Genomic DNA, 27,213 nt, shown 5'->3' with positions numbered 1-27,213 from the left:
ATATTCCATTCATATTCGACACCATATATGGCGGGGTAGAGAGTGCGGCGCATTCTTCAATGGATGGGACTTTTGCGCCGCGAAACCTTGATGGTTCTCAAGCCATGATGGATCAAAGGCTTGACAATCTTGTCGTCTTGACATTGCATTCTTTACCTGACCCGTTCACCCTCTATTCTTCGCCACCCTCATTACTCAGCTTTACGACCAATCCTCAGTCACATGAGGTCTCGATAGCTTTTCTCGTGCACCCGGCAACGAGGCAGTCCAGCATGGACCAAGCTGTCGCGCCGTCTCTTCCTTGTTCCCTTGCCGGAGGGGGGCGAGTCGTAGCCAGTTTCCCACCAGCGCCGGCCAAGTTGTAGGCAGTGGTGCGGGCGGGCCCCCAGCTTACTCATGCGCACGATTGTAAAAGGATGACTCTGGCTGCGCTTGGATATACTTGATCTCGCCAGATAGAGGCCAAGTACCGGGGGAGAGAAATGACCCGAGTGCGTTGGGGCGCAAGTCCTCGTGTCGTGAAAAAAAGTTGGAAAGGCCCGCCGCCTTGATAGCGTCTAGTGCTTTCCGACGACACCCTTTGCACATGTTTTGCGATTTCGTCGCCCTGCTCGATTTTTTTTTAAGGCCAACTTGACAATGTCGGAGATGATGATGATGTTTCGTGGCGAGCAATGGCTTAAACGGAACGTCTCACCGTAGGCGGAATCGAGGGCAGTGGAAAGACTGCCCCTACATGGCTATGTGGTTTTCCCGCCTTGCAAAGAGGTATACGGATTGCAGTGAGTACTTGGTATCACAAAATCATATTTTTTTTCTTCTTCTCCAGTTGCCACCGTAGCACAACATATTGTCCAACGTCATACCAATTGGAGACGCGTGTAGACGGGCCAAAGGGCGAGGGGGCGACCTTGAATCAAAAAATAAATAAAATTAAAAATTAAATAAAAAAAAAGGGAAAAAGGGAAAACCCCCGAAGAAAAAAGGGAAAAAAGGAGGGAAAAAATAGCGTTTTAGGAAGATTTTCCATTATGTACTCGTGAAATGTTGTTGTTAATGAAAAGAGACATTGTGCCAAATAGAAAACGACACCTGATTGATTCAGGGATTAGTTACATGGGAATCTGCCAGTATTGAGTGCAAGAGTCTTTGCATTGACTTTCATCTTGCAGAAGCTTCACGCTTGGTAAAAATAATTTGAAAAAGGTACTTTAAATGTGCTGAACCTTTCATTTTCAACCATGTATCAATCAATAATTCACTTCATCGTGACTTACCCCATGTTGGCATGTTGCTCATGTGGGGTGCGCGTCGTGGTTGCTAGGCTAGTCGCGGTGCAGGTCGCCTTTTTACGCGTCCTAAATACTAGGTACCTAGGTACATACACCTACTTTGTTTCTCTACTCCAGATGCTTCTGCCAATCTATTCTTGCCATGACATCTATCCATACACCAGCTTAACATCTGTTGCTCTTCTCCTCTACCGCATGGTCATGACTCAAATTGATCATGCCGCTTCAAAAATCCTACTCCGATAGTCGAGGAATAGCAAAGGCAAGTCTGGTCTGGTCCCTCTGCCAGTCACGTCCACGCTCTCTAACGTCACGCTCAGCAGCATAACCGGTCAACATGGCAAAGATCACATAGCCACCCAAACGGATACCACACTCCGAAGCCTCCACCACCGATTCCTGCATCCGAGGTAACAAAAACAAAACTCAACAAATTTCGTTACGAAGCCCAGGCCGACGGCCAATCTCCACAACCTCACCACGATGCCGACCAGCCGCAATCCAAGCCTGACCTCAGCGGCCTAGCCACACCCGTCACGAGATTGAATTGGCGCGATTTGGAGCCCCTGGCGAATGTCAGCGAATCTGACAAGGACGCATCTCCCAATGACCGGATTTTGTGGGACAACAAGCAAACCAGTAACTATGGCTCCGGTTTGTCGCCAATGCTCAGCCGCAAGGGCAAGAAACGTGCCAGAAGCTCGTCTCCGATTTCGTCTCCATCTGCCGAAAAGCCGAAAGCCCCTGCTGTCAACATCCAGAGGCTGACGAAAGCCTTGCGCTCCCCGCACCCCGACCCGACGCTGGACCTCTGGGACAGATTCTCCCTCACCAGCCCTGTCAGCCAAGAGACTCCCATTGCCCACCCAGCCCTCGCACAACTCATGGTCTCTTCTTCTCCACAGCCAAACAAGCAAGCAGTCTCGCAGCCAGTAAACATCCACTTGCGGCGTGCTACCAGTTGCGGGCTCAATTGGCCAAAGCGCAGGAAGCTCGAAAAGTCCAAATCAGGAAGCCAACTCGGCATGGGCCAACGCGACCTCGAATCGGCTTCCAAATCATCCCTTGTTTCTGCACTCTTGAGTACAGTTACGAGCAGTATGCAACAAGGTAGCCCCGATCATGTCCGCCAACCCATTGAGTCGCCCTCACCGAAAAGGAAGAAGCAAGTCCCTGTAGCGACATCTTCCGCTTACGTCGATTGCAAAGCAAAGGGCACAGGGGATTCTGGCAATTCCTCCGACTATGGCGATGATGAATTCGACGATGATGCGCTCATCGAGCTCGAATTGACTACAGCCACGGCCCCCGCGACCCAGGAAACTCCCACAACACCCAGAATGCAAAAGTCAGCTGTAATTGTCCCAGAGAAACAAATATCGGACGATTTCGACGACATGGACGATGACCTGTTTGACAATGAAGAGTTGATTCAGTTATCACAGAGACTAGTCTCAACTGACAAGACCAAGAGCGAGGCTTTACAACAGAACTCCACAGCGGCTCTTGACCATCTTGATGACGAGTTCGATGATGACTTTGCGGAAGATATAGATTTTGAGGCTGTTGAGCTAGCAGCGACACTATCTATTCAACAGGCCAAAGCTGGCGCGGGCGTAAGTACAGCCCTTTGTCGTCTTCATCCTTGTCACTAAGTGAAAGAGTAGCGTGCCAACAAGGACAAGACTATTCAGCGATATCTCATCACAAACGTACTGGACGGTGAATATATCGACCAGTATAATGCTGTTCGGCCTGAAAAAGTAAGTGTACTCATAGTCGTGCCATCTCTTGCTGCTAAAGTTTGCGGCTAACACTGATAGATACTTTTAATCATGGCCGACAACTCCAAAATCACACGCCAAGTTCATCTCCGAGGCGCGTGGTACGACACGCCTGCTCACACAAAGTCTTATGTACATGTGATTGGCAAGTTTTCTCTCAAAGGGCAGTGCATTGTGGACGACGCACAAAACCTGCTCATTCTTCACCCCGACCAGCTTGTCTCCGCTACAGTGGTCGCCGACTCGTTTGGCTGCATGCGTCGTGCCGTTTTACAAGACCGGGTCAAAGCCACTTCCGAGGCATCAGCGCCCTTGGTATACGGAACAATGCTCCATGAAATCTTTCAAGATGCTCTACTCGCGAATCGATGGGATCTTCCTTTCCTCGCGCAGTTGATTGACAAGATCTCGGAGAAGCACATTGAAGAGCTCTACACCATCAAGGTCGGGCTGCCTAGCGCCCGCGAACACCTGCAGTCCAAGATGATGGAATTAAGCTACTGGGCCAAGTCATTTGTGTCTCCGCAACCCAACGTATGTATGCTGCTACCGATCGATTTCTAATGCTAACACATTGTAGAATGATGCAGTTGTGGAGGATCGAAACGGCAAAAAGGCCACCATGGCTGTCACTAAACTACTCGATGTCGAGGAGCACGTCTGGTCGCCCATGTATGGCCTCAAAGGCAACATTGACGCAACTGTCGAAGTGAAAATGACGGATGGCGAGCAATCGCGAACATTGACAGTTCCATTCGAGGTCAAGACAGGTCGCAATGCGAGCAGCAGTCACATGGCACAGACCGCGCTATACACCTTGCTTCTTTCGGATCGTTATGATATCGACATTGCCTATGGTGTTCTCTACTACATGGAGACGTCAAAAACGATGCGTATCCCCGCCGTCCGACATGAACTTCGCCACATGATTATGCAGCGAAACCAGCTCGCCTGTTACATTCGCGAGCGGAGTGTTCAGCTACCACCAATGCTAAAGAGCAAGCACATGTGCGGACGGTGCTACGCCAAGCCGGCCTGCTTTATATATCATCGCCTGGCAGATAACGGTGACGGTGATTCCAGCGGAATGGACGAAAAATTCGATGAGCTTGTGAAGCATCTCACCCCACGCCACCAAGAGTTTTTTGTCAAGTGGGAGAATCTACTCACCGTGGAGGAAAAGGAAGGTCAAAAGACGAAACGGGAATTATGGACAATGACTAGCAATGAGCGACAGAAGAAGTCACGATGCTTTGCCGACGTCATTATCGAGGAGGGTTCTGCTTCCGTCGACTCTGACATGCCCCGTATCAATCGTTTTCATTACACGTTTATCAAGCGAAAGCCTGAACCTGGATTCTCGTTTTTGGAATCCCAGATTGGTGTCGGCGAGCCGATTGTGGTTTCTGATGAAGAGGGCCATTTTGCCTTGGCAATTGGCTACGTCACGGCGGCGCGCAAACAGAGAATCAGCGTCGCTGTTGACAGAAGACTCCACAACAGTCGGATTCGCCAGCCTGGCTTTGACGAGCTTGAGAACCAGGTATTTGCCAGCATAATGGAAGTTGCTCCCGAAGGCGCCTCTCCCGAGCAGAGCCAAGGCCGAATCAAAGAAGCGCCAATCCGATATCGCCTTGATCAAGACGAATTCAGCAATGGCATGGCTACTGTGAGAAACAACATTGTACAGATGATGAGCAATCAATTTCCCGAATCAAGACGCATTCGAGAGCTCATTGTTGACCTCGAAGCCCCTCGATTCAAGTACGTGCCGACACAGTACACCATCTCCGAACAAGACAGCTTGAACGTCGACCAGAAGAGAGCGATTGAAAAGGTAATGAGTGCCCAAGACTATGCGTTGGTCTTGGGTATGCCAGGAACAGGAAAGACCACGACAATTGCGCACATTATTCGAGCCCTCACTTCACAGGGCAAAACCGTACTTCTTACATCACACACCCACACTGCTGTGGATAACATCTTGTTGAAGCTCAAATCCGACAAGATGAAAATTCTGCGCCTGGGAGCACCAGCCAAGGTTCACCCCGACGTGCAAGAATTTGCAACTCTCGCAGGTCACCCAATGAAGACATTTGAGGAGATTGAGGAAGCTTGGCATGGTACGCCAGTCGTGGCCACGACCTGCCTAGGCATCAATCATCCCGTTTTTCAGGAGCGCGCGTTCGATTACTGCATCGTCGACGAAGCTTCTCAAATTACTCTTCCCATTTGCGCAGGACCAATTCGCATGGCCAAGACATTTGTACTTGTTGGGGACCACAACCAGCTTCCGCCTGTCGTCAAGAATGAAACAGCGCGCCAAGGTGGTCTCGACGTGAGCTTATTCAAATTGCTCTCGGACAGCCATCCCGATTCTGTCGTAAACCTAGCACACCAATACCGAATGTGCGAAGACATTATGACGCTGAGCAACACATTGATCTACGATGGCAAGCTTGTTTGTGGAACGGAACAGCTGCGCAAGAAGAAGCTGCATGTGCCAAATATGAGGGCCCTCACACAACGACACCATAATGCTTCGACCGTGCTTCTTCCTGGAACACCTCGGTCAATTTGCAAAGGTCCCGCGCCGTCACAATGCTGGCTGTACGATCTTCTGGAAAGCGAATCCCGCGTTCGCTTCGTCAACACTGATACTATCCAACCCATTGTCCGTGAAGAGGCACATGGAAAACGTATCGTCAACTCGGCAGAGATTCGCATCGTCTCCCAGTTGGTTGAGAGTTTCTTGACTGTGGGCGTTCCCGCGAGCGAGATCGGAGTCATGACGCACTACCGATCGCAATTGTCCCTCTTAAAGGACAAGTTGAAAGGCTACCCCGGCGTGGAGATGCACACGACCGATCGCTTCCAAGGCCGAGATAAAGAGGTCATTGTGCTCAGCTTGGTGCGCAGCAACGATGCATGCAATATCGGCGATTTGCTACGTGACTGGAGGCGAATCAATGTTGCTTTCACCCGTGCAAAGACCAAACTCCTTGTGATTGGAAGCAAGAGTACACTCAGCGGCAGCAACGTCAACAGCAAGGACAATATGCTGAGTCGCTTCGTTGCACTGATGGAGCAGCGCGACTGGATCTACGATCTGCCTGCCGACGCTCTCGACAGCCACTATTTTGATGAGTCCGGCACGCAGGCGACGAGCGTTGGTGGTACGCAAGCTCTGTCGCCACAAAGCCACAAGAAGAAAACTATTGGGCCCAAGAAACCACAGACGGCGGCGCCTGGAAAAGAGAACCGGCGACCATCGCCCAGGACGGCGCGCATTGGCGAGAGAGCACTGCTCAAGGATAAGCTAATTACGAGGGACATCCTCAATGAGATGACGAATGGGGCGTATTGATGCATATAAGTACCGGTGTTTTCATGGCTCGTTTTCATGAGGCTTTGTAATTTGCACTTTGAGAAACATTTGGTATATTGTTTTCGTACAGAAGGGGAATCAGCACAGTATTGGAGTTTTCAATTTTGGGCATATATATTTTGGTTTGTCGGGGTATCATTTGGAATATCAAAACATTGATGGAGTATAAATCGCAAAAGACGAGGCAATTCTTCTTTTGCCTCCTTTTTTTTTTTTTCAGATTGCTGCTTTGGCTCTTTGTGTGTTGCGTTGTTATATGCTAAATTGGTCGTCAAATCTGTGCGGCTGTCAGTAACCCATCTTTAACGTAAAGCAGTCACCGCGCAGATTGCTTACCCTTGCTCGCCCACAATGAGCTTGGTGTATTTTTCCATCTCCTCGAGCTGCACGATGCATCCGGTCAGGCTCTGGTTATACGAGAAGCGGTAAGTGTCGCTCCATTTTCGGCGCGTGTCGACCTCGCGCAGCGCCGCCCCCTCCCCGCCCCCGCCTCGGCCTCGGCGGCTTCTTGCGCCTCCTGTGCCGTGAGTTCCGCCTCGACCTCGTCCGACCGCACCAGCAGGGCCTTGCGCGCGGCGGCTGCGCTAGGCAGGTACCTCGGGACCCTGCGGCGGGCGCGCAGCGCGCCGGCGAGCACGTACAAGTTGGCGAGGACCGTGGCGACGGCGTCGCGGCGGTGCGGCAGCAGGCGCTCGGCGGCGGCGGGGCTGGCGCGGAGGCAGCCCGCGTCGTAGAAGAGGGCGGCCTGTCGGACAGCGATGGTGTGCTCAAAGAAGCGCTCACAAGCCTCGGTGAGCGCGGCCCAGCATCGCGGGTCGTGGTGGTCGGCGGCGGCGGCGCCGCCACCGCCGCCACCGCGCAGCCGCAGCTCGTGCCGAGTCAGCACGAGGAGCTGGCGGATGCGGACGAAGCCCTCGCGGAGGCGACCCTCGAGGAGCTCGGAGCGGCGAATGTCGGTGGGTGTGGGCGGCGCGTCAAAATAGACGTAGGTGGCGACAGTGCTGCGGTAGGTGACGCTCATGAAGAAGAGCATCGAGGACAGCGCGGAGCGGAGCTCGTGGCGCGCGACAAAGGGCCACAGCACCCAGTTGACAAGGATGGGCGCCGCGGTGCCGACCAAGAAGACGAGGCCCTGGCGGGCGGCAAGCACGGCGGGTGTCGTCGTCGCGGCTCCACGGTGCTCGGCTTCCAGCAGCCCGAGCGACACAACGGTGAAGGAGAGGCTGCCGACGAGGCCGGATCGCGGATGGGTGCTCAGCGTGTAGCGGTACAGCATCGGGAGCATGTAGACGCCGGCAAAGACGGCCATGACGTACGGGTTGCCGTCGCCTGCGGCGTAGCCGGCGCCCGCCCACACGGCGCCCAAGACGGCGAGGCACGACCGGTTGAGCAGGTCCTGGAGGTTGCCGCCGACGCGGGGGTGCATGACGACCCAGCTCATGGCGACGGCCCACCACGCCTGGTACTGATCCCACCACCACTTGCTCTGCTCGAGGTACGACGGCACGGCCAGGAGGCACGTCACCAGGCACGCCTTGAGCGCGTACTTGCTCTCGTAGCCCTGCAGCCGGTACAGGCCGCGCCAGATCTTGTATCTGGTTGCGGTGCTGCTCTTGGGCCTTGTGTCGTCGCTGCCGGTTCGCGGGGCGGACGTCTCAGGCTTGAGGTGTGCATCGCCCGCGGCATCGGTTTGGGTGCGTCCCGTGGGTTCGTGCACGCGGGACGTAATCCTGTCTAGGATCCTCGCAATGTCACCAAAGGTGATCTGGTAGGACCCCGCGACAACCCCGCCCCTGTCGTGCCGAATCTGCGCATTGGTTCGGTAAACAGACTTGGAAACCGGGTAGGACGGCAGCCAAAGACGCGGTCGCTTGGACACGGTCTGCATCTCGCTCACGTGGTGCAGGAGATGCTGCACGGTGGCGGCGGTCTCGCGGACGTGGCGCGCAGACACAAACAGCTGCACGATTTCGAAATCATGGATCGCGGAGTCGGGGAGTCTGCCTGACTGCAGGAGCAAGGACTCAACGCTGTCGAAATCAGATATGGTCTGTCTGAGGCGAGTCTTTGAGACGGCGGTGTCAGATGAGAAATCTGTGGACGGGCCGATGAATTTACGGTAGCCTGAGATGCCCATGAGCGCGATATCACATGTGCGAATCCCCTCACACATGGATAGAAGAAGATCCCTTGTAGGCGTCGCGAGAGCCTCCGCCACATCTTTCACGTGTCCATTTTGGCCGTTATCGCCGCCTTCCTGTTTTACCTCGCCGTTGTTGGCCTCGCTGTCATCTGGTCTACCCAATAGAGTAGTCTCAGTGTCCATTGATAGAAGAGCCCGTAAGACAGCTTGCATCAAGTTTCGCAGCTCAAGCACGTCTTCCGGCCGAAAACGGGATATTGTGCTATCAATGGCCATGTCACGATATGCTTCGGACAAGTCAACAAAGCTTTTGAGCAACTGCCTGCGAAGCCTGGCATCCCTTGTATGCGGAGCTTTCAGAGCTTGTAGCATGAGATTAAACGATTGGTGCAATGTCGTGGCAAGTGGTCTAGCCCCGGCATCGGGACAGATCAAGACATTGACGGCCAGCGCTATCGCTTGGCCAAACAGAAAAGCTACAGCGTAGCCGCGAAGTTTGCTCCACGGGATTGTTGCGTCGTGCGTTTCGGAGAGTGTCGCGTAAATGACGGCAATGCCAGCCGTTAGCACTGCTTGGTAGAATCGGACAAAGAATGCGCGGATCGAAGCAATAGAGGCAACGAAGACGACGAGAAATAGCGCCAAGATCCCGCCATATCCAACTCTGGCTGCCAGTGTCGATGTAGATAGAAGCAGTGCCAGAGCGCCCCAGGCTATTCCAATGGCAGTGCCAAGGACGGTTAAAACGACGCCGTCGACTTGAGCACCGACGGTTCGGGCAGGGTGGTTGAGGATGACGGATACTGCCATGATATAGTATTGAGGGCCCAGCCAGTGGCGTACTACTGGCACGAGGCAGAGGACATATGCCATAAAATAAGCCACAAACGGTTTGAGCAGTGTAATGCCTGTTTGTGTTGTAAACACACGGCGAACGACAGATTTTAGCTTGCGCCATTGATTCGGAAGGAAATGCTTGATGGTCAGAGGATTGTGCTGGTCGAATGCAGCGGGTAGGTTGGCTTTGAGCGCCTCCAGACCATCTTTCGACGGTAGACGCGGCGGTTTGAGAAAGACGGCATCAAAGAACCCATCGCGCACCTCGCGAACGCCATATGTGTCTGTGCCGTGGTCCTCCGGCCTGGGCAGCAGGTGATTCAGCTTGAGAAGACTAGTGGTGGAGCTTGTTCTGCTTCCGAGACCAGGAGCGCCGCCGCGAAATCCTGGTCTTTGAGGTTTTATGGGAGAGGCAGATGACGATTCTCGCGAGCCGTAATGTTGGTCCAAACTCGACAGGCTCACAGGGCTCAGCTGGCCAGTCGAGGTCGCGCCAGGGCTGGGGCCGCTGTGCCGCTTACCAACGTCATCTTGGTACTGTGAAGAAAGCCCAGGCATTCTATAGATTCTGCGTGCCTGGCAAGCAAGATAGTCTAATACCAATGCACGCAACTCATTGTGATAGGTTTTCAGACCACGGCGATAGTCCTGATCCGGACTAGGGATAATCTCAATTAGGCCGTTGTAAGACCGGAAATGTGCGGGAGTCTCTACTCCATTTTAAAAGCCCTGGATCAGCACATTATGCAGCAGTGAGTAAAGATGGTCAGCGTCCCGGCATGCCTTATCTACAATGCAACACTCTGAATAATTTTGACGTCAGAAAGCAAAAGGTAAAGGGCGGGTCTTCAACCCGAATTCGTGGCGAGTGATTGGTTGGCGCCGCTACACGTGACTTGATGGACCCAGTATCTCCCCCGAGCCGCCGTGATGACCCAGCCAGGTCGAGCATCAAACCAAATTCGCATCCCAGCTACAAGCCATTGGCGCCCCAAATCGACGTCTCCGGATCGCCAGCGACGCCGAGCAACTCATCCCTCCCGAATCACAGGCCCTCCCGAAAAAAGCGATGGCCATCTTCCGTCACTCGATAGCGCCGCTCCGCGCGGTGCGATGCGCCCGCCAGCCCGCCGCCGCCGCCGCACGCAGCTTCTCTGTCAGCGCCAACCGACGTGGCGGCGGTCACGGCAGTGAGTCCCAGTTCGAGCCCCCCAGCGGCTGGCTCTGGGGCATTAAGCCTGGCGAGAAGCCCGAGCCCGAGGGCTGGGAGTGGCCAATGTATTTCTTTTGCGGCAGTTTTGTCGTTGCCGGCGTGGCCCTTGCTTTCAAGCCCGACACGAGGTGAGTTTCCAGAGGGGAGGGGACAAGCAAGAACAAATTCACACCGCGTTGTTGGATTCGAACATAACCCAATTTGGGACATTTCGTGCCAATTTCGGGCGCGATGTCGATGACAGGGCGCGGTGTGGATGCACGACGAACCCTGCGTTTTTTTTTTGACCAGACATGTATAATGTATGCTGACTGTCTGCATAGCGTCTCGACCTGGGCTCTTGAGGAGGCTCGCAGAAGATTAGAAGCTGAGGGTGTCTTGCCCGACCCCACGGCGTCCCAAGAGAAGAAGTGAGAGTTTTACGAGGGTTAGAGGGGGACACGGCATTCAGTTGTGAGATAGAGGTTGCTTCGGTCTGGAATTGATTTTGAGCCCGCCGCAGCCATAAGCACTGTACATGATTTCAAGCTTTTTGTTTTCCTTGTGTTGCAAAGACAATTCCATCAATGGTTTCAGATAGAATCATAATCTTTTCGCGCACCTACGTCTACATTTCTGAAGCGCATGTTCCAGTCTATTGCTAATAACCAAAGTCTATGTATTTGTTTGCTTCTTCTTCTCGGTTTCATCTTTCTTGTCTTTTACTGAGGAGTAACGTAGCTCCACTCGTGTTGGTCGTCGCCATACTGAATCTTTTCGATCCAGTCCTTCATCTTGAGCGCAATCTCACCAGACTCCTCTGTGTCCTTGAGACCGCAGTTGACCATCTTTCCCTTCCAGGAAATCTTGCGGACAGGGCTGACAATAGCAGCCGTGCCAGCACCGAAAGCCTCGATAAGGCGACCCTCCTGGTCAGCGTCATACAGCTCCTGCATGGTGTACTTGCGCTCGCTAATCTTCCAGCCGGCGGGAGCGAGATGCTCCCTGGCAAGGCCGAGGATGGAGTCACGCGTGACGCCCTCGAGGATGGTGCCGTCGAGCGGAGCGGTGATGAGCTCGTTTTGACCGGTGGCCTTGTCCTTGATGGCGACAAACATGTTCATGGTGCCAACCTCGGTGACATACTCCTCCTCTCCAAAGAGCCAGAGATTCTGCTGGAAGCCGCGACTGGCGGCCTCCTGCTGGGGCACGATGCAGGGCGCGTAGTTTGCGCCGAGCTTCTTGTCGCCGACGCCGCCGGGCCAGGCGCGGACGGCATAGTCGGTGGCCTCCAGGGAGACGGCCTTGAAGCCGGTGGGGTAGTAGGGGCCGACAGGGGAGGCAATGACGAAGAGCAGGGCGGAGCCGGGGGTGCCGACGCCGAGCGTCTTTTGGGTGCCAATCATGGTCGGGCGGAGGTAGAGCGAGTAGCCGCGCTGGTCAGGGATGAAGCGCGACTCGAGCTGCGCAAACTTGGAGATGAGGGCAATCAAGTTCTCGGAGTCAAAGGTGGGCAGGGCGATGCGGGCCGAAGACTTGTTGAAGCGCTCCATATTCTTGTCGGGACGGAAGAGGCGGACGCGGCCATTCTTGTCCTTGTAGGCCTTCATGCCCTCGAAGCACTCAAAGGCGTAGTGCAGGACGCACGAGCTGGGGTCGAGCGATAGGTTCTGATAAGGTGTAATCTTGGGCTCCAGCCATCCTTGCTCCTTGTTCCATTCGATGGCAAGCATGTGGTCTGTTGGAGGGTTGTAAGCTGTTGGTCACACTGTGACAGGTCGGGGTGGAGGCGCCGTACCTGTGAATTCCTTGCCAAAGACGAGATCCTCGGGCTTGGACAAAGCCTTGGGGCTCTTCGTCTTGGTAATGCTGAGCTTCGAGGCATCAAGGCCATTCAGCTTTGTGGCCTGGCTGTAGAAGCGGGCGATGGGCATGGCGCGCTGCATGCGAGCAGCACCCAGCAGGGCAGATCGCATTCTCAGAGCGGACCGCATCGTGAAGTGTTTATGTCGTCGCGAAATCGTGCGGAGGGGGGGCTGATTGTTTACCAAAACGTCCGTATCGGCAGCGACACAGCGATTGATGTGGTGTGACGTCCGCAAAACGGGTCTGGGAATGTGCAAGAAAGAAAATAGTCAAGGTGGAGGAGGATCGCGGTTTGAGGTCTCGCAATGGCAAGATGCGGTACCGGAGCCGATTTCCCAGGGCGTGTCGCTTCACGCTCTCCAGGCGACTCCAGGGCGTACAAGACAAGCAACCCACTGCCAGTCAGTGACTCGTTTCAGCAGACGACGTGCTAAAGACCCGCCGCTACCCGCTGGAATCCTATCTCGGCGGTCTACGGTGTCTGCAGTCGGCTTAGCGCCTCAGGCTCGGTCTAATAAATAGGTACCTAGGTAATAAATACAACAGCTCCAGGGTCCGCCAGGCCTCCCCGTTATGGACGGTATCAAGTCTAACTAGATGCGCTGAATAGATCTCGTCATGTTAATGGCATAATTATTCATTATTCGCTTAATCCTGCCTACTCCTAGTGTTTCTGCGTCTTCGTAGTTAACCTGTTGGTGAATAGACTGACACATATCAAGGCCGAGCCCGCACGGCCTGCGCCACACGTGGCACCAACAGCCCGCGCGCCTTGCTTGTCTTGGTGCAATGAACCACTGCCACCAAGCTAGACACCCATGCTCAAGCTATCGTCATCGTCGCAAGTTGAACATCCCATCCTACATGACCACGGCGGGGTTTGTCGTGGTGCTGGTGTCATTCTCTTCGAGCTCTCAAGTCTTGCATTCGCCCTGGTAATTACCCAGTTGTCATCGTGCGCACCACTCTTATCAACCCTGGCGGCGTCCTCCCCTGAGCGAGGCTCGTGATTACGACCCGAACCGACATGCCGTAATCTTCTACCCAGCCAGCGCCCGAACCAAGCATACAACACAATGTTTTCCAACGCGCTGAAATCCATCTCCGCTACCAACATCACGGGCAACTACACAATCTCCCCCAACGCGACCTCAGCAGCTGGTCCGTGGCGCATCTACGATGCCAAGAAGAAGTCGACTGGCAAGCCCTACAGCGTCTTCGTATTTGACAAGAAGTCACTTGATAGCCACGGCAACTCACTTGGTCGCTCCAGCGCCTCTTCCTTCAAAAAGACGGTCGAGGAGGTCGTCGAGCGATTAAAAAAGGAAGCATCGAGCCTGGCCAAGTTGCGACATCCCAACATCCTCGAGCTCGTGGAGCCGGTAGAAGAGACGAGGGGCGGCGGCCTGCAATTTGTCACGGAACCTGTCACGGCCTCACTGTCAAGTCTGCTGCAAGAAAAGGATGAACAAGAACGAGCCGGTGGCCCTGGCGGCCGCTCGAGCCGCTACGTAACGGAAGACGCCGACGGTGTGCGACGCAGGAGGGAACTAGAGATTGATGAACTCGAGATTCAAAAAGGACTCTTGCAAATTAGCAAGGCTCTGGAATTCTTCCACGAAAACGCCGGCCTCGTTCATGGCAATCTCACGCCTGATGCCATTCTCGTCAATTCCAAGGTAGCCAGACTCTTGGTCATCACGCTGCCACAGCTAACAGTCGACAGTCTGATTGGAAAATAAGCGGTCTTTCCTTCTGCAGCCCGGCAGACGGCTCCAACAAGCCAACTTCAATACAGGGCATCAGCCTCCATGAAGTACTCAACCTCGATCCTCGGTTACCCAAACATGTTCAACTAAATCTCGACTACACATCCCCCGACTTTGTCATAGACAACAACCTAACATGCTCCGCTGACATGTTCTCCCTGGGCTTGTTAGCTGTGGCTCTATACAACTCCCCGCACCGATCACCCCTCGAGAGTCATGGCAGCATCTCAACTTACAAGCGCCTCTTTTCGTCCTCGTCGACTGTCCCGTCTGGCTCCAATAACTTTCTCAGCTCACGGCCGCTGCCCAAGGAGCTCGCTAACCATGTGCTGCCGCGCCTCATCACGCGACGCCCTGCGCAGCGAATGACGGCCCGCGAATTCCAAGAGAGCGAATACTTTGACAATATCCTTGTGTCAACAATTCGATTTCTTGACTCTTTTCCAGCCAAAACGCCAAACGAAAAGTCGCAGTTCTTGCGCGGTCTCAACAAGGTGCTGCCGTCGTTTCCTAAATCCGTCATGGAGAAAAAGATTTTGCCAGCCCTATTGGATGAGCTAAAAGACAAGGACCTGCTTTCCCTGATTCTTCAAAATGTCTTCAAGATTGTTGACCTTCTCCCCTCGGCTCGACGAGCTTTTAGCGAGCGAGTTCGTCCAGCACTCAAACAAATTTTTGTCCTCAATGCAAAGCAATCACAAGAAAAGGACGCCGCCAGAGACGCTGGCCTCATGGTATTTCTAGAAAACCTGGCTGCCGCAGCCAACAACTGCAATGGTCGAGAATTCAAAGAAGGTCAGTAATGAATTACCTTTTCAATAATCTCCGCTAATAAGCCGAGTCAGATATTCTACCGGTTGTCGTTGCTGCTATTGAATGTCCCACCCCGTCAATTGTTGACGCGGCTTTGCGCAGTCTTCCAGTCGTTCTACCTGCCCTCGACTTTAGCACCATCAAAAATGAGCTGTTCCCCATTGTCGCTGCCGTTTTCAGCAAAACCAACAGCTTGGCCATCAAGGTCCGTGGCCTGCAGTCCTTTGTTATTTTGTGCGGCGGCTCCAATGACGCCTCCGCTGGCGACGATGGTCTCAGCGGCCTCACGCAGGAAAAGAAGAAGACGTCTTCCTCCACCGCGCTGGACAAGTACACCATGCAGGAAAAGATTGTTCCCCTCATCAAGGTCATAAAAACCAAGGAGCCCGCCGTCATGATGGCGTCTTTAAACGTCCTCGGCATTGTCGGCGATATTGTCGATGCCGACTTTGTCGCCATGGACATTCTGCCGATCCTGTGGAGCATGAGCCTCGGCCCGCTGCTCGACCTCAAGCAGTTTCAGGCTTTCATGGCTCTCATCAAGACGCTCTCGCGCCGCGTCGAGGACGAGCAGACGCGCAAGCTGCAGGAGCTAGCCGGTACAACCAGCGGCGCCACCGCGGCGCCCAACGAAGACTTCCTCGCCTTTGGCGGCGTCACCGGCACCGCGTTTGACAGCGGCGCCAACGGCGCCTCCGCCGACGACTTTGAGGCCCTCATCAAGGGCAAGCCCGCGGCGAGCAGCAGCCCCAACCCAGCCGGTAGCAACGGCTTCGCCAGCTGGGACGCGCCCCAGGCCAACCCCGTCGCAGCTGCCAAATCTCCAGTTAGCCCGCAAGCACCGGCCTTTGCCTGGTCCACGCAGACTCCGGTCAGCCCCGCCGCGTCCGCCGGTCGCTCGTCGTTTACGCAGCAGCAAGCCGGTTTCCGCACCGTCACACCGGACCTTGCGCGCTTCGAACCCATGGCGCCGTCCTCGACGCAGTACAGTCAGCCGCTGCAGCCGTCGCCGGCCTCGTTTGCACAGCCCGGCAGCACAACGACGACAACAGCAACAATACCTTCCACCTCGACTTCAGTCAACTGGGGCGCTGCGGCGGCCGCCGCGTCCAACCCTTGGTCATCGGCTAGCGGCCCCAGCACGCCCAATTACAGCGGCGTTGGCGCCGGCAGCATGGCGTCGTCCATGGCCAGCCTGTCCATGGGCGGCGGCGGCGGACAGCGCCCATCTCTGCCGAGCCAGACCTCGTCATTTTCTCTGCCGCCGCCGCCAGGAGTCGGAGCGAGCCAACCAGCGACGACGTTTGGGGGCAGCAGTGCGTCGGCGTGGGCCAGCAGCCCGAGTGGCATGGGCGGCATGATGGCGCAGCAGCAGCAGAGGGCGACGAGCGGCAGCGGATCAGGCATGATGAATGCAAGTAGAGGAAGCGCAAATACCAATACTAATACGGCAGGGCAGTCCAAGAGCGGACTGGACAAGTATCAGAGTCTGATATAAAGAGGGAAAGAGAAACCGGAGGGTTGGTGCGTAAAGCTGATGATAGCCTTGCATATAACGGTGACCAAAAAGACTCGAAATTACGTTTGGAGCATTCTGCTAGAATACTAGAAACATCTTGACAGAATACTATAAAACATCCCGACATGTTGATGAATGACAGCAGTGGCATACATGTAAATGAATTTGTCTTTTTATTTTTCTTCCTTCATGGTAGTTTCTACATAATGTCCATTACAAAATCCAATCCCGCTTCACTTCAATTATAAAAATAGCCCAAAGATTGTATCCATCGTTCTCTTGTCTCGGCAGAGATGTGAGCAAAATGTAGTTGAACAAAAGAAAACGAGATAAACAGGAAATAAGAAAAGATGAACAGAATGGTGTATGCCAACAGGCCAAAAAAACAATGAAAATGAAAATGAAGAGTGCATTGCTTACACAACAACAGATGACAAGAAATCTTTTAGTTTTTGCAAAGAAAAAAAGAAAGAAAGAAAGAAGAAACTCCAAAGAAGAAAAAAACAGACAAGATAGCCGAATTAATGAAATGATTTCTTAGACGGATAATGGCGTGGCGGGTTTGCCATTTTCCTTCTCCTCTCCATTCTCCGTCTCCTTTTCATCATCATGAGCAGCAGCAGCAGCAGCAGCATCGAGGCCAACGGGCCTGCGCACCTCAAACACATGCTGGCTCTGAAAGCCCGTCTCGGTGCGAACGTCAATAATTTGTCCGGGCGGCACCATTTCGTGCCGGAGCGGCCAGCCGAGACGGCGGCAGAGCTCGGCGACGACGACGTCGCAGTCGCCGAGCAAATCAATGTCAAAGTTGATGTGGTTGACGGGTTGGCGCGAGACGTAAATTTGCGGAATGTGCGAGGGCAGCCAGCTGACAATCTCCGATACGGGCGTGACCTTGAGCGAGGTGCCAATGACGATGACGAGGTCGACCTTGTCGCGGTCATTCTCCGTCAGGCGCCGCGAAAACTCGTCGGGGAGGGCCTCGCCGAAAAAGGTAATGTCGGGCTTCATGACGCCCGCGCTGGACGCGTCGTAGTACGCTGTGGATGCGCCGTGGTGGGCGGCGGCGGCGTCGTCGTCGGAGCTGTCGTCGGCGGACCACCGGCGGCGCTTCTTCTCGGAGGCGGCGCGGCGACGCTTAGATGAAGAAGCGCGGTTGGTCGAGGCCGCAGCAGCTTGGGTGCACTTCGGGCACCGAGGGATGATGCCGGCACGAATGTCGGGAAAGATGAATTCGCCAGCGATTCGGTGGCCGCACTGGACGCACGAGGCGGTGCCAAAGGATCCATGACACTGGATGAGCTTATCTCTGGGTACGCCGGCCTTGATCTCGAGGTTGTCAATGTTTTGCGAGTAGTTTGTGAGGAGCTTGCCGCGCTGGTGCAGCATGGCGATGAACTTGTGCGTGGGCGTGTAACGCTCCGTGGCGGGGATAATGTCCTTGGCGACCGAGTAGAAGATGGACGGGTCCTCCTTAAAGACGTCAATGTCAAACACCTCCTGCGGGTCGCTGAGGCCCAAATGGGCGAGCTTCGAGTACAGGCCGGTGCCCTTGGAGCGGAAATCCGGGATGCCCAGCGAGGTGGAGATGCCGGCGCCGGTGATGAGGACAATGTTGGAGCTCTTGGCAATTAAGTCGACGGCGTCGTCGACGCTATTATAGCGGGCAATCTTGGCGCGCTTGGAGAGTTCGCGGGTAATGGCCAGCGACAGCAGGCTGTAGTACGACTCATCAGGCTCGCCTTCAAGAAAGCCGGGCGCCTTGAAGCCAAAGGCCGAGAGTAGCTTCTTGGCCGTGTAGCGGCCGGCATCTACGGTGCGCTGACAAAAGACGGCAGGGCCCTGCTCGCGAAGTTCTCTGCGAAGGCGGTTGGCCTCGTCTGGTGTGCAAGCTTCAGTGCTGTCTGCAGGGGGGGTGTGTCGGTCAGCGGGGTCGAGTGGCAAGAAGGGTGGTGATGACCAGGTATGTGACACTGCCATGCCTGCATGGTTTGCAACAAGACAGAATAAAGGGGAAACACAAAAGACCTAAAAGGTAGATTTCAGAGGGGCGAAACTCACGGCTAGAGGTTGACGATGAAGCTGAACTCTCCTCGGCGATGGCTTCAAAGGCATCTTCAAAGAGCGAGTCCGTCTCCCACGAGTCGCGCACGTCGGCCACGCGTTCTTCCAGATCGGCGAGAGAAACCTCAATGGCGGCATTTTTGAGTTGGGCTGCCGTCGGCTCGGAGCGTGAAGCATTGAGCGCGTTGGCATGGGCTTTGCGATAAGGCAGCTTGACGCCTCTCGCGGCGCCACGCTTAGTGCTCATGGGAGCTGAGGAGCTGAGGTTGCTGAGGCTGAAGGGCAGCGTTGACCAGGAGCGGCAGTTGTGAAAGATGAGGTGGACGATTCGGTGCAAATGCAAACAGAGGTGCAGAAACTCGGTTGCTGAAACTGCGGCTGCGGAATGTGGTGAATGGGCAAAAAACACAAAGCGAATGCCTGATAGGGTTTTATGCCAGATAGTCTCAGGCCGTGATAAAAGTGGCCGGGTGAAGAAGGGATGAGACGATGGGCTACTAAGCGCTTGGGTCCTTTGATGTGGGCGGCAGGCGAAGGCAAGGTTGTGATGGGAAAGACGGCGACAAGTCGGTTCCTGTCAGATGTTTTTGGTCTGGGCGGGAGAGATGAGATAGAACGTGGCTTGGTATTGAGGATGAGAAGGGCAGGCTGGGAAGACGAGTTGCTGGTGGACTGAAAAGGGTATCGCCTTGGCTGAGGATGAATGGCCTTGTTATAAAGCCGGCTCTCTTGTGATTGTGAGAGAAAGAAGGAGCCGCGTTGGGCGAACGGGAAATGGAGACGGGGGGGGTGGCTTCGCACTCAGTCAACTGGAAAGCGAGGAGAAATTGGACAAGTCGGGTATTATAGCCCAGGTGAGGGTTGGTATTTGTCTCACCACAGGCGGATGGGCCAGGTTGCCAGCTCGTTGTGCCTCGTCTTGTTTCTCGCTGCTCTGTGGGCAAACAAAAATTTGGTCAGATTGATTGCGGACAAGGCGAAGAGAAGGAGAAGAAGAAGAAGCGAGACGGAGAAAGAAGAGAGAGAGAGAAGAGGCGAGAGGTCGAGGATTACTTTTTCTAGCTCTGGTTGTGCGTGTGTGTGTGCCTGTGTTACGGCCTTTTGCCATCCACTTAGTAATTTTAACTCGCCAACGTAGATGAGATGTGATGTGTGTGATGGGATGTGCGAGCCTGTTGCCTCGTTCTGTGAGGCGCGCTATCGACAAAATCAAAAGAGAGAGAGAGAGAGAGAGAAAAGAGAGAGGGTTTTGAAATCCGGCCTTGGCAAACTTGGCCCCGTTTGATAGCGCTCTTGACGTTTGGCTTGTTTTCTGAATTGTCCGAGGAGAGCAAACGTCGTTTGCTTCAATTTTTCTTCTCCCCCCTTCTCTGTGCTATGCCGTTGAAGAGCGTCTATGGCATGCAGACCAAGAAGGGAACAAACCCCCCTCCGCCGGGCCGAGATGGGGGTATCACGGATAATCCGTTGTCTTTCGAAACGAACAATCGAGAGAATGAGTTGACAACGACAGATGTAGAAGAGATGCAAAAAAAATAAAATGGAGTAATCGCTGGCAACAAAAGTTGCTTGCTAGCCAGCGTGGTCAAAGGATGTGCAAACGGCAGGAATAGATAGGCCGTAGCGGCAACCTTGGAAAATTATAAAAGAGAACAAGATACATGCGGCCATAGACCACCGCCGGCGCGCCCCAAATAAAACTTGCAGGTGGCGGTGGCCTGGTCTAGACTGGTCACTGGTCACTGGCCATTAGGCCACCATGACGGGCTCATCAGGCGTCAGCATGATTGATAGGTAGGTACCTACTCTTCTAGTTATCCACGGCGCCGATTACCTTGGACACTGACGGGGTTTTTGTTGTTTATTAAAAACAGTCAATTCGTGGATACGAGTCCTTCCACCCGAGTTTACGACAGCACTCTAATGCCGACCATCACACATCCCCCCCCCCCCACTCGGTGCACACGTTATATACACTCTTCACTCTGATAACTTTTGCGCAAAAGCACAAATCGTCTGTATCTCGCTTCAACTTGATGCTTTTACTCGATAAATCTAGGGCGATATGTGCACTGCGGAGACCACCCACAAAGTCACCCGTTGCCACCCTACTAAGACATGCCCATTCAGCGTCATATTGCGCAGGAAAGCCATGTTTACAACATATCAAGCCCAAACCAAGAAAAGAAAAAAAATACGTGCAAACCGGCTCTTTGCTAGACACATGCATAATGTAGTTGAAGCATGCCAGAACCAAGCATGGACAAGTCGGACGCTTTCCTCAACGTCGTCACTAGCACTCTATTACACGACACAAGCCCAAACACTCGGAGACTCCCTTTCATCCACCACATAAAGACAGCGACAAGTCAATTCAAGACGATCGCTGTTATGTAATGGCAAACCTCCACCACTGCAGCAGACTCGCCGCCACCGCCATTGCCGCCGTAAAACCGTCACGCTCTCTCGCCCTTCCCCCCAACAACACCGGCCCGAACCACGCCCACACACACAGACACACACAAAACAAACACAATGGCCGGCCGTACAACGTACCACCACATCGCCAGCAACTATCCCGATCCATCGCACCGCCTCCCCATGTCTGATGCCATCAGCGCCCGTGGGTCGGGCCAAGGATTGCCGCGGGGGGGGGCGGCTGAACGAATGCTGTCGCGAGAGTGCATGAGAGACACACAAAAGAATAAAGTAAGAAAACAGTTTGCCGGTAGAAAGCAGCAGAGCAACCCCCTTTTCGTGGTAGATCTTCGAGTGGGTCAGGGATGCATCGCACAGCAGGAAGAGTTTGTCCTTGGGATCCTTTCTCGCCGCCAGCCAAACGTTGTTGCCCGCGTTTGAACGGTTAACTGGACTGCCGAGTCTGCGCAAAAACCACATTCGCCGCCTTGAACACGGGACTGCTTTCCGAATAAAAAAAAAGGCGTCTTGTTTTCTCATGTGCTGTTGAATACCTCGTCTTTCTTGCCCTGCAATTCTTGGACCAAGTCTCCGAAATCTAGAGGGAAAGGGAAAAGGGTCTCGTCCACGTCCACATCCACAACACGAACTCTACTTACTGCACCCAACTTCGTTTCGCGCTGTGTTTTTCGTTATCCCGTTCATCATGTCTCCTTTGGAGACGAGCTCAACCACAAGATCTGAGCTGTGCGAGACTCTACCAACTGTGGCTGGGAAACAAGAAAGGCATATATGTGAGAGACAGCTTGCATCACGTAGCGGGCGTCTCGCCCAAAATACGATGCAACAAAAGACTTCCCAGTAATTACTTACTCGCATTCACATTCCGTCGAGCGATATTCAAGGCATTAAAAAATGGTATTCTTTGTTTTTTTCTGTCTATCAAGTAAATATGTGACCCATGGGAAAAAAGGAAAAAGACAAAAGAGACTGATGCTGGGCTAATTCGACCAGTCTTTCCAACTCCGTACGCAACAAGACAGGTGATAATGGTCCCTTCCAAAGACGTATACGTCTGTGAGACTGTAAAGATGAGTGATGAAAACGAGCGCCTGATTCTCCGTTGTTTTTGGTGTAGTGGTCCCGTTCAAGTATTATTCGATTCATTTTTCGCATTGCCTTCTGCTTCCTCTCGCTCATCGACAGATCGTCTGCCCATGGGCTGCCATCCCGCAGCAACACCGGCTGCCACAATACCCGCCATGACAGTAGGTGCGCCCAACGCCGAGTTTGATCGCGACCTGTTGGACCTTGATCTGTTTCTCGACTCGGGTGTCGCCGGGTACGGGAAGCTGTCTTCGCGTACAGGTGTCTGCGGGGCATTCACAGAGTTGGAACGTGAATGTGACGGGCTGCGCGAGCGAGTCAGCATCTCTTTGGGATGCTGCATGGCGAATTTGAGGTTGTTCAGGCGGCCGCCCTTCATGCGACGGATAAAGTTGAGCTCGTCACGGACATCAGCCAAAGGTTCCGGGTACATATCCATCTCTTCGTCAGAAATAGTCACACCGGGAACCTTGCTGGAGCGGTTCTTCAGGAAGTTCGGAACCAGAGCTATTACCAACGAGTCGGGGATCAAGCGGATAATGATGCCGACGGGAATGGAGATGGCGCCCAGAACAATGGCAATGGCCCACATGGTCGGCGACTGGTGCTTGGCAATTTGGAATGCGGCACCGCCGAAGAAGACGATGAGGACCTGACCGCCGCACATAATGGCACTGATGGCAATAAAGAACCAATTCTTAGTCAGGCCCTCAAAGATGTTGAAATTGTTGTCCAAGCGGCGATTGTTCCACTGGTTGAAGATTTGCATCCAAACGAAAGTGTTGAAGACCAGTGTTGCCTGCTCTTCTACAGGAGGTACGTCGTTTGGCCCAGGCAGGGGAAGAATGCCCTTGGGGCTTCCATAGTACAGCAAAAAGGTAATAATGAGCTGGTAGATGGCCTGCCCAATGATCATTTTCCACATAGTCGGAGAGAGGATGGATGAACCCTTGCGCTCCGGCTTGCGATCGAGGACGCTCTCCTGAGGTGGGTCAGTGGCCAAAGCGAGAGCAGCAAGCGTATCCATGATAAGATTGACCCAAAGCAATTGCACAGCCGTCAAGACAGACTTTCCTTGACGGCTGGAAACGGCCGAGACAAAGGTGAGAACGACGGCGGTAATATTGACGGTGAGCTGGAATTGCAGGAAGCGCTTCACAGCATCATTGACAGCGCGACCCCATTTGAGAGCCTTGACGATACTAGTAAAATTGTCGTCCATCAGAATGATAGCAGAGGCCTCCTTGGCGACCTCGGTACCTGCAATTCCCATGGAGAAACCAACGTCGGCAGTCTTGAGAGCAGGTGCGTCATTGGTACCATCACCGGTGACGGCGACAGTCTCGCCCTTTTCCTTGAGGCGCTTGACGAGGATTCGCTTGTCCTCAGGGCTAGATCTAGCAAGGACATGGAGTCTAGGAATGATTTCAGCCTGCTCCATCTTGCTGAGATTGCGGAAGTCTGGTCCCTCCATCACCAGGCTGTTAGGCTGAAGGATACCACATTCCTTAGCGATAGCTTGAGCAGTCAGCTTGTTGTCTCCAGTGACCATGCGGACCACGACACCAGCGTGCTGACACTTCTTGACGGCTTCATAAACGCCTTCACGAAGAGGGTCCTGAATACCGACAACACCAAGCAGGGTCATTTCCTTGAAGATGTCTTCAAAGTTGATATCGTTGCCATCACCGCGGCGAGCAGCCTTGGGAGGCCAGGCATCAAAGTCGCGATAGCAGAGGCCGATGGTGCGGAGAGACCTGTTGGCGTAACTCTCAATAACGCGACTAACGGTTTGGACGTTGCTCTTTGTCATGTCCGTAACGGAGTCATCCTTGGCGGGGTCACGTAGGGTAGTAGTGCACTGAGCCAGGAGTATCTCCGAGGCACCCTTGACGTAGAGCCTGAACTTGCCCTTCGGTAGCTGGACAACAATGCCCATGCATTTGCGACCAGAGTCAAATGGGATCATCTGCATAACGGTGGCACTTTCGCGAACCTCAGCAACCGGCCCCATGGCTAAAAAGTCTCTAGCAAAGAGCAGGAGAGCGGATTCGGTCTTTGAACCGATGTACGTCTTTTCGCCCTCGACTTCTCCTTCAAAGGCTGTCGAGTTGAGCGCTACAGACTTGAGCAGCAGCTCCTTGACAGGTTCGCTAAGCATTCCAACAAAGTGAGAGGGAGTAATGTCGGAGCTCGAGTCCTGGAACGATTCGACAGGGGAATCAGGGTTGCTATCAGGACGCTGCTTGGCTCCACCGAATCGGTTAGTAGTGCCAATCGTTCCGGAAACAACCTGCATTTTGTTTTGCGTCAAGGTGCCGGTCTTGTCGGAGCAAATCGTGGTAGCGTTTCCCATGACCTCGCATGCCTTGAGGTGGCGAACGAGGTTTGCATCCTTCAGCATTCGAGTGGTGGCAAAGGCGAGCGCTAGAGTGACTGCCAGTGGAAGGCCCTCGGGTACGGCAACAACAATGATGGTGACGACGACGATGAAGATTTCAAGAAACATCTGACCTTTTTGGGCGGCAGTGACATTTGCGTCAAGGCGAGGCAGGCGGACAAGGAACTGAATGAAGAGGACGATGAAAAGTAGTAGACCAGCGGCACCACCGAGCTTAGCAATGTAAGTGGCGATGACGTTGAGCTTGGCTTGCAGTGGAGTCATTTCGGGATCTTCGTTGAGAGCCATGAGTGTCTTGCCGTACGAAGAGTAGATGCCGACTGAGGTAGCCATGTACGTGCCCACACCCTCCATAATGCGCGCGCCGGACTGAATGAAGGGGTCCATCTTCTTGAGGCTCTCATGGGCCTCAATAGCGTTGTATACTTCATCACCAGAACGCTTGGTGATGATGTCGGATTCACCGGTTGTCTGAGACTCATCGCACTTGACATTGAACCCCTCAATAAGGACGCCATCGACAGGAACGAGATCACCAGGCTCGAGGTGAATAACCTCACCAGCCATGACATCAAAGACGGAGATTTCGGTAGTTTTTCCGGCGCGCACCACTTTGACGAGACGATCTTGTTTCTTCTTGTTCAATTTGGCGAATTGGCGTTCCTTGGAGTAATCGTTGAGAGAGCCGACAATGACAACTATGGCAATGGCGACGATGATGGCGACACCCTCGACCCATTCAACCTGAGGTTCGCCTGGTTCATGCGCCTGACCAAATGTTTGGTAAAGGCCAACACCAAGCGAGATGACAGCAGCGATAGACAGCAAAATCAGAACCTTGTCGTTGTAAGTTATCCACATGAGTTGAAGAAGCGATTTGCCCTTCTTGACGGGAAGACGGTTGTCGCGAAATACGCGGTAGCGATCGGCGAACTGCTCGTCGGCCTTGCTGGCCCTGCTGGCACGAGAATCCGTTCGTTCCACGGCGACAGGGGTAGAACCCTCGCTGTGAACCTTGACACTTTTGCCGGTAGCGGTGGCTTGATCAAAAGAGACGTGGCCTGATAGATGGGTCTCATCAGGGCTGAGTCCGGATTTGCGATCGGTACGTAGGCCCTTTTCGAGGCCGCCGAGGCCGCCGAGCTGGTAGAAAGCTGTGAGGCTCTTGGGGTTGAACATTTTGTTCAATTGACCAGGAGTAAAGGCAAATGGATTGTTGTCGACTTCGAAATCCTTTTCGGTGCCGACATCGGGTTTCAAGGCGGTATCATCCTTCATGATCTTCTCGTTGCTCAGCGATGAGGACTTGTATTTGTCAGTCTGGGTCGAATTGGAAGCGACTACCGTTGTTTCGCCATATGAATGAATTGATCTGGCGGCGTCATCAGATTCAAGTGAGTTTTGACGGGGCCTAGCGTCACCGGAAGGGACCGAAAGGAAGCCAGCGCCTCGCTCGCCGAAGCCGAGGACAGGGCTGGAGACATTGTGCGGACTCGTAGGCCGACTGTCTCTGCTTTCAAACGAGGTGTCGGTACGGACATCGGGACGCCCGACACGGTGGGTAAAGGAAGCGTTTGGTTCGCCGGCCAAAGTAGTCGGAGAAATGGTATCGTCGTCAGGAGGAGATGTTACGATTGGCGCGGGTTGGTTTTCAGGGCCTTGAGGCATGTCGACGGCACTGGCGGTAGGACTGACGGCCGTGGTGTCGATTGTGATGGTAGGGCTGCAACAAGAGTCATGTTAGCAAAGGAGAGAATGGCGAAGGCAGTGGCTGGAATTTATATCGAAAGCCAGCGGGAGGTAGCCAGTGTGGCGAGTCGAGAAGGTACGCACGCTCGTCGCCTACCACCAGGCGGTGGTGGTGGCTCATTGTCGGTAGAGTCGGGCATGGTGCCACTAGGTTTGTTGGAAAGAGGCTATGCAACTGGGCTGTCGGTTGGCGACTTTTTGGTGGCGAGGGTCATTGGTTGAGAAGACGGCAAGAGACAGAAAGAAGGGAAACACGAAGCAGAGACGACAAGGAGTGAGATGGTGTTGAAGGCCTGAGGAGAGGATACCGACGGCAGGGCAGGTCCTAGGCAATCATGATGACCAAGGCGGATACGGAGAGGGTAGCACGAGACGATGGCTGATGGCAGTGGTGAGTCGGGAGAACAGGGACAGAGGCTGAGTTGAGGTACGCGGGAGGGCGAGTGTTGAAATGCACAAGCCAAGAGTCGTAGCTTGGATTGTCTGTGGAGATGGGGCTCCGAGAAGAAAGCCAGCGGTAGGAGATGTGAGCCGGGGGCGTGCGCGATGTGGAGTGCGAGGGTGGCTCGGTGTTGAGGATATTTTGGTTTAACGAGAGGCGCTGTTGAAAAGACAAGTACGGATAGCGGCTTATGAATTGCAAAAGGACGAGGGCAAGAGAAGGCGTCCTCCGGGAAACTTTGTTGATCGTTGCCGCGAGTAAGTACAAAAGGTGTACGTGGGAAGAGGGCGGCCGGTGGTGAGGGTGATGATGGGATTGTGTGTTTGTGGTTTGGTGTGGCTTGATGTGATTTGGGTGCGAATTGGTGGTGTGCACAAACGACGGAGCAACCTAGAGCCTGGAGTGTCCCTATTGCTTCGATGCTACCTA

At 53.9% G+C, this 27,213-nt stretch overlaps 8 protein-coding genes across 8 annotated transcripts; 4 read left to right on the top strand and 4 right to left on the bottom strand.

Moving 5' to 3' along the window:
- Positions 1 to 1,509: 1,509 nt before the first annotated feature.
- Positions 1,510 to 6,443, top strand: BBA_06265 (DNA replication factor Dna2; the record flags this gene model as incomplete). The annotated part of the gene is made up of 5 exons (XM_008601362.1): positions 1,510 to 1,580; positions 1,648 to 2,908; positions 2,960 to 3,055; positions 3,116 to 3,610; positions 3,657 to 6,443. The coding sequence occupies 5 exons, from the start codon at positions 1,510 to 1,512 to the stop codon at positions 6,441 to 6,443; spliced, it is 4,710 nt and encodes a 1,569-aa protein (XP_008599584.1).
- A 421-nt stretch (positions 6,444 to 6,864) lies between these two features.
- BBA_06264 (Brefeldin A-sensitivity protein 4) lies at positions 6,865 to 10,002 on the bottom strand (the record flags this gene model as incomplete). Its single annotated transcript, XM_008601361.1, has 1 exon — positions 6,865 to 10,002. One exon carries the CDS (start codon positions 10,000 to 10,002, stop codon positions 6,865 to 6,867), a length of 3,138 nt encoding a protein of 1,045 aa, XP_008599583.1.
- A 138-nt stretch (positions 10,003 to 10,140) lies between these two features.
- BBA_06263 (NADH:ubiquinone oxidoreductase 11.6kD subunit) lies at positions 10,141 to 11,071 on the top strand (the record flags this gene model as incomplete). Its single annotated transcript, XM_008601360.1, has 3 exons — positions 10,141 to 10,196; positions 10,384 to 10,785; positions 10,981 to 11,071. 3 exons carry the CDS (start codon positions 10,141 to 10,143, stop codon positions 11,069 to 11,071), a joined length of 549 nt encoding a protein of 182 aa, XP_008599582.1.
- A 287-nt stretch (positions 11,072 to 11,358) lies between these two features.
- On the bottom strand, positions 11,359 to 12,630 carry BBA_06262 (branched-chain amino acid aminotransferase; the record flags this gene model as incomplete). The annotated part of the gene is made up of 2 exons (XM_008601359.1): positions 11,359 to 12,374; positions 12,435 to 12,630. The coding sequence occupies 2 exons, from the start codon at positions 12,628 to 12,630 to the stop codon at positions 11,359 to 11,361; spliced, it is 1,212 nt and encodes a 403-aa protein (XP_008599581.1).
- Positions 12,631 to 13,578: 948 nt separating this feature from the next.
- BBA_06261 (clathrin-coated vesicle protein) lies at positions 13,579 to 16,582 on the top strand (the record flags this gene model as incomplete). Its single annotated transcript, XM_008601358.1, has 3 exons — positions 13,579 to 14,181; positions 14,229 to 15,066; positions 15,117 to 16,582. 3 exons carry the CDS (start codon positions 13,579 to 13,581, stop codon positions 16,580 to 16,582), a joined length of 2,907 nt encoding a protein of 968 aa, XP_008599580.1.
- A 558-nt stretch (positions 16,583 to 17,140) lies between these two features.
- BBA_06260 (Sir2 family protein) lies at positions 17,141 to 18,914 on the bottom strand (the record flags this gene model as incomplete). The annotated part of the gene is made up of 2 exons (XM_008601357.1): positions 17,141 to 18,585; positions 18,665 to 18,914. The coding sequence occupies 2 exons, from the start codon at positions 18,912 to 18,914 to the stop codon at positions 17,141 to 17,143; spliced, it is 1,695 nt and encodes a 564-aa protein (XP_008599579.1).
- A 2,288-nt stretch (positions 18,915 to 21,202) lies between these two features.
- Positions 21,203 to 21,526, top strand: BBA_06259 (uncharacterized protein; the record flags this gene model as incomplete). The annotated part of the gene is made up of 2 exons (XM_008601356.1): positions 21,203 to 21,290; positions 21,378 to 21,526. The coding sequence occupies 2 exons, from the start codon at positions 21,203 to 21,205 to the stop codon at positions 21,524 to 21,526; spliced, it is 237 nt and encodes a 78-aa protein (XP_008599578.1).
- Positions 21,527 to 22,232: 706 nt separating this feature from the next.
- Positions 22,233 to 26,482, bottom strand: BBA_06258 (calcium-translocating P-type ATPase; the record flags this gene model as incomplete). Its single annotated transcript, XM_008601355.1, has 2 exons — positions 22,233 to 26,316; positions 26,427 to 26,482. The coding sequence occupies 2 exons, from the start codon at positions 26,480 to 26,482 to the stop codon at positions 22,233 to 22,235; spliced, it is 4,140 nt and encodes a 1,379-aa protein (XP_008599577.1).
- Between the last annotated feature and the right edge of the window lie 731 nt (positions 26,483 to 27,213).

This window comes from Beauveria bassiana (genome assembly GCF_000280675.1).
Source record: "Beauveria bassiana ARSEF 2860 unplaced genomic scaffold BBA_S00018, whole genome shotgun sequence".
In the NCBI taxonomy this organism is placed as follows: Eukaryota; Fungi; Ascomycota; class Sordariomycetes; order Hypocreales; family Cordycipitaceae; genus Beauveria; species Beauveria bassiana.
This window is presented reverse-complemented; position numbering and strand designations above follow the sequence as displayed.